At 48.6% G+C, this 9,010-nt stretch overlaps 3 protein-coding genes across 3 annotated transcripts; 1 reads left to right on the top strand and 2 right to left on the bottom strand.

Annotated features, from left to right (window-relative positions):
- Positions 1-2,660: 2,660 nt before the first annotated feature.
- LACBIDRAFT_334950 (uncharacterized protein) lies at positions 2,661-3,675 on the bottom strand (the record flags this gene model as incomplete). Its single annotated transcript, XM_001889781.1, has 4 exons — positions 2,661-2,828; positions 3,057-3,215; positions 3,415-3,420; positions 3,469-3,675. 4 exons carry the CDS (start codon positions 3,673-3,675, stop codon positions 2,661-2,663), a joined length of 540 nt encoding a protein of 179 aa, XP_001889816.1.
- Positions 3,676-4,786: 1,111 nt separating this feature from the next.
- Positions 4,787-5,939, bottom strand: LACBIDRAFT_334949 (uncharacterized protein; the record flags this gene model as incomplete). Its single annotated transcript, XM_001889780.1, has 5 exons — positions 4,787-4,906; positions 5,008-5,042; positions 5,097-5,358; positions 5,572-5,741; positions 5,825-5,939. The coding sequence occupies 5 exons, from the start codon at positions 5,937-5,939 to the stop codon at positions 4,787-4,789; spliced, it is 702 nt and encodes a 233-aa protein (XP_001889815.1).
- An 800-nt stretch (positions 5,940-6,739) lies between these two features.
- LACBIDRAFT_295952 (uncharacterized protein) lies at positions 6,740-7,452 on the top strand (the record flags this gene model as incomplete). Its single annotated transcript, XM_001889826.1, has 4 exons — positions 6,740-6,841; positions 6,868-6,883; positions 7,001-7,128; positions 7,177-7,452. The coding sequence occupies 4 exons, from the start codon at positions 6,740-6,742 to the stop codon at positions 7,291-7,293; spliced, it is 363 nt and encodes a 120-aa protein (XP_001889861.1). The 3' UTR covers positions 7,294-7,452.
- Between the last annotated feature and the right edge of the window lie 1,558 nt (positions 7,453-9,010).

The raw sequence follows: 9,010 nt of genomic DNA, 5'->3' as shown, positions 1-9,010 counted from the left end.
CCAATTACAGTAGAATTGAAAAAGTAGATTTTTTTCGACACCTTGCGAGGATTGAGGACTGCGGCTATGACGATGTTTGTCTGACAACTCCAACAACTCGTCCATCACTCCATTACGTGCTCTCGAACTGATCTGAAGTGGCCATAAAAGTGGAAGCGATGCGATGTTTGGGAGACTGCAGGGAATCCAGGACTGTTTCACGCGAATATTGCAGATCTTATAGGTCCTCTCCATACATTTCGGAAAACCCGACACCAGTCTGCGCGATCCCGATTCCAATTCATTATCGTGCGAGGATACATGCGTGGACTGTACCGAAGGCAAAAAATTACCACCTACCGTGTTCTGGCCACCATCTGAGCTGCCAGCTCCAGGAACTCTCAACCCCCAACTAACCTGTGGCCAGGGCCTGAAAACCTCAAACCCCCAACTAATATGAGTCAAAATCCAGCGGCGACGCCAGGTGAAGACGTCGGCAAAAGCGGTGGTGGATGAGAGTGTTGCAAGAGAGCCAGAGGGAGGCTCTAAACGAGATCGAGAGGATGGAAGGTTTGGGAAAGAACCCCTTGGTTTTGATGAAGACTCGGGGGAAGGGGTGAGTAGTGGTCGAGTCGTGCATGTCGTTGTGGTTGTACAGTATACCATAGTGTGAACCGTGAAATTTCACTAAGTCCCGCGTCACAAAAGCGTGACCCTGCCAAAGGGTGTTCGTTTGTCCCAGCCGTTTCTTGAATGGAGCTTGCGGAGTTTGAAGAAACGGATGGTCACGAGCCTAACCATGCCTTTCCACCCCCATGACAGCCACGATAAACCGACAACGCCACGCCAACCCACGACGACGACGACTCCACAACGGCGACGACCACCCAGCAACGAACGGCAACGACCACCGCCAGCGACGTGGCAGCCAAACAGACGACAACAACAACACCACCACGATCCACGAGCACCCACCACGATCCACGAGCACCCACCACGATCCACGAGCACCCACCACGATCCACGAGCACCCACCACGATGACCACGCAAATGCCGCAACGCCACGTCACAACGACGACAACGCGACGAACCCACCACCATCCACGAGCACCCACAACGACCACGCACGCCGCAACGCCAACGACAACGACGACGTTGACGTCGTTCGTCACCCGCATCTCACGACCCACGTAACGACCACCCACTGCCCACGAAAACACCATAACACCCACGAAAACACCACGAACACCCACGAAAACACCACGGCGCCCACGAAAACACCACGGCGCCCACGAAAACACCACAGCGCCCACGAAAACGCCCAGCGCCCACGAAACGACGCCCAGCGCCCACAAAACGACGCCCAGCGCCCACGAAACGACGCCTAACGCCCACAACGCAACGCCCAGCGGACACGACACCAACGAGGACGACAACACGTGAGGACGACGACACGACGCGATGACGCGTCGACGATGCGCGCCAACGAGACCACTCCCTCCCCCTCCCCTGCTGCTCACAACTCCTTCCCTCTCCCTACTGCTCACCCACTACCCACCATCCCCTTCCCCCTCCCTTACTCCCCCTCCTTTCCTGCTCACCACTCCCTCCCTCTCCCTACCCCCTTCATTCCCAACCCCCTCCCTTCATTCCCTACCCCCTTCATTCCCTACCCCCTGTCTTCATTCCCTACCCCCTGCCTTCATTCCCTCATTCCCTACCTCCCCTCTCCCTCACTGCCCTCCCTTCAGTTTTTCCCCCCCCTCTAGTTCTTCATTCCCCCCACTCCCCAGCACCCCTACCCCTCCACTCCTTCCCCCTCACTCCCTCCACTCCCTCCACTTTTCCCCTCTCCCTCCACTCCTCCCCCTCCCTCTATCTAGATTCAATGTAGATAAATTCCATCATGTATTTTTAATAAATGAGTTTAAATGAATCTTCCCTCTTTAAGTATAAATGTCTTAAGGAATCCTAAGATTAAGCTGTCAGCAGAAGGCCTGAGTTAGATTCAGTCACATAATATCTCCTTACTTTGTCCAAGGTCTGATCAGAACTAATACTGAAAACTGATCAGCTTAAAAAGTACTGAGAGAAGTATGCAGAAGTGTGTATTGGTGTAAATGTATGTTGTATCTGTGATTTTACTTCTATTCCAGTCCCATTCCGTGGCCGGTCCCATTCCTGTGGATTCTGGTCCCATTCCTGCGGATTCCTGTGGATTCCTGCAGATTCCGGTCCCATTCCTGCGGATTCCGGTGGATTCCTGTGGATTCCAGCGGATTCCTGCAGGAATGGGAGGGGCACTGTAAAGTACTGGTATATAAGGAGGGCTCGAGAGCCCCCAATTCATTATCCTTCTTGCTTTATACTCCCTCGTATTTGCTGTTCCAACACTAGGTGGTTCGGTTCGGTTCCCTCAATATCTGGGTTGGTCCTAGACCAGTTGCGGTCCATGGTTGCGCGTTTTGGGGGCAAAAAACCAGACTGAACTGAACTTGCGAACACTAGTGAGGGAGGCCAAGTTGGGAAACTGAGGAGGTACACAAAGAACTCTTTGACACACAGTTTGGAGACCATAGACTACTTAAGCTGGGTAGGTCACTGTAGCATCAATTAGGAGAGATGAAATAGACTGTTTTATTGGGTATTGGGGTACATTAGGCTAGTAGCGGGCTGCACATTAATCCTCCTCTTCTGACAACACCAGACCTTCCCATTCCTTCTTTGCTGCCTCCACCTCATCTTTGGTAACCCTAGCAGCTTGAATAACTTGAGGTGCATCATCAGCCTTGGCATGTTTTCTGATGTTATTAGAATTTGTACCAAAACTGAAACGGAAAAGAACGTACTTTGCCACCCTGAGCAGATGCTTATGCAAATGCGAAACAATGTTCACATCCTTCATCTTCTCAGTGAAGTCCTCAAGTTGTTTAAGGTGAGCAATGAACTTGTTCTTGTAGGTTGCAGCTTAAAACTGGATGTCGACGTGTTCTCCTGTTTGCCACTCGTTGAGGCAATTGTCAATCTAGATGCCGTTTGAGAAGGAGGAAGAAAAAAAGTGTAATGAACTGCATACCATGGTGAGGACCAGTGCTAGGGTAACCAAAGAGAGCTCCGCGTTCTCCAAGAACTCTGGGTTCATGATGCCTTCATCTGTTTTGTGCTTGAAATACATCTTGTTGATGATCATTTGAATGATGGGGTGACAGTATAATCCAGTGCAATCAGCCAGATTCTAAAATAAAGATGTTGTAGTCATATGAAGGAGTCACAAAATGTTGAATGTGCCTTGTACGCGAAGCTGATGCAGTCTTGCAGATCCTCGACAAGATTGCAGTTGTCACACTTGGCATTTGTGGGACTGATTCCATAGGCAGTCTTGATGAGAGGGCGTGCAAGGGTTTCAGCTGCTCTCAGGCTTGGGAGGCACGCACCATGATCTAGGTCCAATATCAATGACAGTAGATATGAGCGGAATGGTTACCCACCAATTTCATTATGTCCTGATCAAACTCTATGCGGATTCCCCGACCATTGCAAGCCTCGACCCAAGCTGCTGCCACTGCCTCGCAATCTTCAACACAATCAGGGTAGGGTTCAACAGCTCCGATCTGAGCATGATAGATAGATATGGCTTCTTCAACAACGGACTTGGTCATGTCATCGAAGTCTGAGGTGCAAATGCAGCCTTGCATTCCTGAAGACTCTGACTTCGATCATTTGATTATGACTGTCATCTCAGCAGCTGGGGTAGTCAGAGGTTCCTTCCGGATGCATGGGTTTGGGGCAGAGACCTATGCTATGTTAGTGATGGTACAAGAAAGGAGGTCCACAACATAGTGACCTTCGACTGGGTGCTGTTGGTAGTGCTTGGAAGTCCAGTCTCAAGACTGAAAAAAGACTGAGACTGGACTGGACCAAGACTGCCCAAGACCGGAAATTCTCAGGACTGTCAAAGACTGCAACCGTGGTCCGGTCTTCGGTCTCTCACGATTTCGGAAAATTGAAGACCAACAAAAGACCGGTCTAACCGGTCTTAACCGGTTTTACTGAAACTCGTAAACAAACAAAACTTGTAACCAAACAGAACTCATAACCAAATACAAACATGCTCTCTTCCCATCACCACCATCCCCATCACCATCACCACCCTTCGTGACCACCACCTCGCATCGTGAGCGCCCACCATGGGCTAAACGACATCAACTGTTGCCTCACACAACGACATCGACCACTGCCAACCACTGCCACATTACCCCCTCGCCCTCTGCCTCCTTTGGCGTTGACAACAATGCACGACAATGGCCATGCAATGACGATGGAGACAGGCGGACGACGATGATGTGATGTGGCAGCGACGTGGGCTAAACGACATCGACAGCTGCCTCACGCATCGACATCAACCACTGCCAACCACTGCCACATCACCCCTTTCCCCTCTGCCTCCTTTGGCATTGACAACAACATGCGACGACCAACAACAACACGACATGGCACTGATGACGGATGACAACAACTACCACAGACAACCACAACAACAATGGATGACTGAGGACCATGCGAAGAGTATGAAACAGGCGATGAGGGACAACAACAAGGATGCACGAGTGGTCCTCCCCCTGCCCCCTCATTCACCCTTGTGTAGTACTAGTTTATTTAGTAAATTACATACATATTTTCCCCATGTCAGTAGCTACAAGACCGGTTCTCAACTGGTCCTCAACCAGTTGAGACTGAGACTGGTTGAGACTGGTCCTTCAACTGTAAAAAACTGACGAAAACCACACTGAACCAGTTGACATCGGTTCAGTCTGGTTTTTCGTGGTTCTTCAACCTGTGAGGACCGGTCTCAGTCCTGGTCTTGTCAAATTTGGACAAAAGACCGGACTGGACTGGACTTCCAAGCACTAGCTGTTGGGCTTTGGCCTATGAGTTACCATCAGTAAGGAGAGGCTTGACTTCAGAAAATTCTTCAATGCAGGATGTGCATTTGGATAGATGTGACGTGATGGTTCTGGGTACTCTACACTGGCCGTGTGGGTCCTAAATTCATCATCACTATCTAGAAGTAACAATTCCATCAGATGTGAGTTCTTTTATAAGCATGATGACTTACGCTCAGTGTCCTCCACTGCAAACTCATGCTGATAATAGGTTCCATCACCAGCCATATAAAAGGATTGGGAGCGGGGGCTGTAAGGACCAGGGCCATGATGTGGAGCTGACTCGGCAACTTGAGAAGGTTGCTGTTGAGGTGTAAGAGGTGGTGGTGCTGATCTATTAGGTGCAATCATCATGGGAGGCCAAGCCTGACCAGTGACACATCTGATTAACTTGGGTGGCTGTTTGTCAGCTTGTTCATTGCTGTGAACTTGGAGCTGCATGGACAATGAAAAAAGGCTAGGTTAATCAGGTTTAACAATGTACTGGTGTAGCATTCACATTTTCCTTTTCCTGGTCCACCCAATGAACAAGGGTACGTCCGTTTCGGACAGATGTTTTGATGATTGGTGCCAGCATAACCGCAGTGAACCAAATAAATAAGATTTAGAAGATCAACGTCTCAAAAAAAAAGAAAGAAAGAAATATACTCCATTTCCTGCTGAGGCAGGATGATCTTCATCTTCGGATTCAGGGCCCATCCCTTCATCAACATCACCTGACAATGAATCGTGTGCATGAACCAGTAATTTTTGGAAGCCCATGATTTCTTCTTGGGCTTGATGAGCTCGAAGCACCTGGGTATAGGCCTTGTCCTGGGCTATGACTTGTTTCTAACCTTTTTCTGTGACTAAATGTGAAGTCAGTCATGTAATGGCACAATATACGAATAAATAAACTGACCTATTTGTTGTTGCTCTGCAGACAGCGTACACTGGCAGCCTGATGGCGTTGGTTCCACTTCAATTGGAACAGCAGCAGTAGCCTTGAGGGTAGATGTGTGAGTAGAATGAGCCATGGCTGAACAAAATAAATGAACAAAAGGCTGGAAAGAGTGTGTGAAGGGGATAAAAAATGGTACGTGGAAATTCAAATGATGGACATGGTGGCACTGCGGGCCCTGGCTTATACATCCACTGGGATTATTGTGAAAAAATGGGGTAGATATTAATAATAATGCTACCTTTTAACTGCCGAAATTACTTGAAAGATATTTAAAATCTTTTATTTCATTTTATAACTTTTTTTCCATCGGAATTATTAAGAATTTTGGGGGTGGACAAACGTCGAAGATATTCAGAGAAGATATTTCTACAAAAGGCAACCATATATGTGCAGCAAATATGTGGAAGATATGTTGATGCCACGAGGTGAAGAAACTTCTTAATATAGCAGCCTTTTCGGATCTAAGTAATACTTGCTTGATAAGGCTATTTGCTGTTTACCTCGACACCTTCCATCCACGACGTCGTCAAAGCGTACAACGACGAACTCGAACTCTATTCCTCAACGTTACGACGACTACCTGATGGCAACCAAAGCTCAACATTCAACAGGGAGATGGGAATGCACCCAGCAACAACAAAGTATCTGCTATCAAGCTCAAGCAAGCATGACCCTTGAGTTGCCATTTGCTCATGACGAAGGCAAGTCGTGCTCACTTGACATCAAACCACCACCAGCCACTCATGGCCGGCACCAACCCCAAAGATAACCCGTATCTTGCGCATCATTATAATGGGGCAGGACCCGAGCCTGCACCAAGTAGCTACACTCACGCAAACTCGGCATATTCACCGAATCAGCCACAACTCCACTATGCCTCCTCTTCACCAGCTGATGAATGATCTGTTCATTGGAAGCTACTGGCCTCTCACGCGAATTCTACGGCATCGAATTGCTCCACTGCATCAGCTTCGTGTACGTCTAACCTCAGGACGAATCAGACCTTGTTTGGCGTTGGTGGGTGGCTGCATAACGCTTAGGGATATATCATGTTTTCAGCGAGACGTACCTACGCTTTGCCTCTTTTTCTGGTTTTTATGACGCATTTTGACAGCGTATCAACTCTCTGAGCAGCAATCAAGCTCAAATCGGTATTCGACCTGATCCAAGCAGCGGAAAAGGCAGGCAACCAAAGTCTGGAGGAGAAGAAGAGGTTGGAGGAACAGGCGGCTGCCAAGAAGATGTCACAGGCGTTGTTCAAGGTATTCCCATCTAGTTTTCCTTTTTCTTTTCTTACTAACGCTCGACAGGGAACGAAACAAGAAGTCGCNTATATCCTCCGCGAGACGTGCGACCGCCCTCCCCTCCCATTCTGCTATACTACGCGAAAAGGCCCTGTTGAGGGCTGTGGCACTGCAGATCCTTAGAGAGGCGTGAATGAATGTTAAAAAGGACGCGCCTGAGCCTGGGAGCGATTATGGGAAGATTGATATGAGGAGTAGTCGCGTGAGGGAGGACGGAAGGACATGAGCGGCCCAATAGTTGTGTTCATGAATATCATCCCAGAATAAACCATGTTTTTGTGTACTTTACATTTGGAGACAGTTTTTAATGATCATTGTGAATATAGACCTGGAATTGACTATCCGTAAATTTTAACTAATGTTGTACATTGGACGTCGACTGTACATGTGTTACGCTGCCCCATCAAGACCGGCGTCAACCACCTGGCCATCCACAATAACCCTCGCGGCTGTTCCCTGCTCCACCGACACAACACGACCTGAGCAATGGTGAGGGTTAAGAACTTCGAAAAGACAAGAAAAAAAGGTTTGGTAAGTGTTTCAAGACCAGAAGGATGAAGAGGTCCTTACCTATTTCGTTTAGAGTTTTTCTAACCATTCCAAAACACCGTGCACCCCTCCTGGCCCAAAGACGATGTATCGTCTTTCGCAAAATGGTCCCACGCCACCCTCCGGCTTCCATAACCCTTCCTCCTCGCCATCCATCTCCCAGGCCCTGGAGACGACGCATTTCCGTCCGCTAAACGCCCTCTTTAGGTGCTTGCAATTTTTTCCAGGAGTTCCACAATGTTCTGCATCCCTCCCAGCCCAGGACGACATATCTCCGTAAAACGATTACACGCCGCCCTTCAGTGTCAGAAACTCTTTCACCTCGCCATAGCCCCCCCCGGCCTCGAGATGACGTATCGCCGTCCGCTCAATGCCCTCCCTATGTGGTGGCAAGTTTTCCGACCCTATCAGAACGTTCTGCACCCTTCCTGGCGTCAAGACAACGTATCGTCGTCCACAGAACCGTCAAACCTCACCCTCGGGTTTCCAAGACCCTTCCACCTCGCCATGGCGTCGAGATGACGTATCGTCGTCCGCTAAACACCCTCTCGACGCGTGGGTCGCCTTCGGATGTTGGATGGGATGGGTTGCAGTTGAGAACCTGCAAAAGACGAAGACAAAAAGGTTTGACCAGTATTTCAACACCATACGCACGAAGAAGAACTTACCTGTTTTATTTACTCTTTGCATCGACCCAACGTATCAACGTCCGCCAATCTCTCTCTACGACGTGGTCCTCCCGGGACCCCTTTCTCGTTTTTGGTCGACGTTGCAGGCTGGAACGATATACGCATGGTTAGTTTATGAAGGTTTCGCAAAGAGGTCGACATACCTTCGTTGTTCGATCGCTTCCTTGCGTCGTCGCCTCTCTTCCACCTCTCCAAGGCTGACTGGTAGCTACCACTTACATCATGTACTCCTGAGCTGTACCATAGAAGTTCCTGCTTAGCTACCGTGAATGAAATGAAATGAATTTTCATTCATTCACGGCACCTGTTTCATTCTAGATAATTTATTCTGTTTCATTCATTCCTGGCGACTGTTTCATTTTTTTCTTTCATTCCACCAGGGCAACTGTTTCATTCCTTGCTTCATTCTTCTCAGGTGCCTATTTCATTGTTAGAGCTGGGAAAATGATTATGTAATTGATACAAAATATTTAAGTGCCTTATTTGGCAACAGCATGCCTATCTCATTGTGTATTTGAGCCTCAAATGCAAAAGTACCCCCATATGGCCTCCCACACCACTGCAGTAGGGCACAACACATATCAGGCATAATTTATATTATT

The sequence above is a fragment of the Laccaria bicolor genome, genomic scaffold (assembly GCF_000143565.1).
Source record: "Laccaria bicolor S238N-H82 LACBIscaffold_73 genomic scaffold, whole genome shotgun sequence".
NCBI classification, from domain to species: Eukaryota; Fungi; Basidiomycota; class Agaricomycetes; order Agaricales; family Hydnangiaceae; genus Laccaria; species Laccaria bicolor.
Note: the sequence above shows the minus strand (reverse complement) of the source record. Positions and strands in the feature narration are given on the sequence as shown.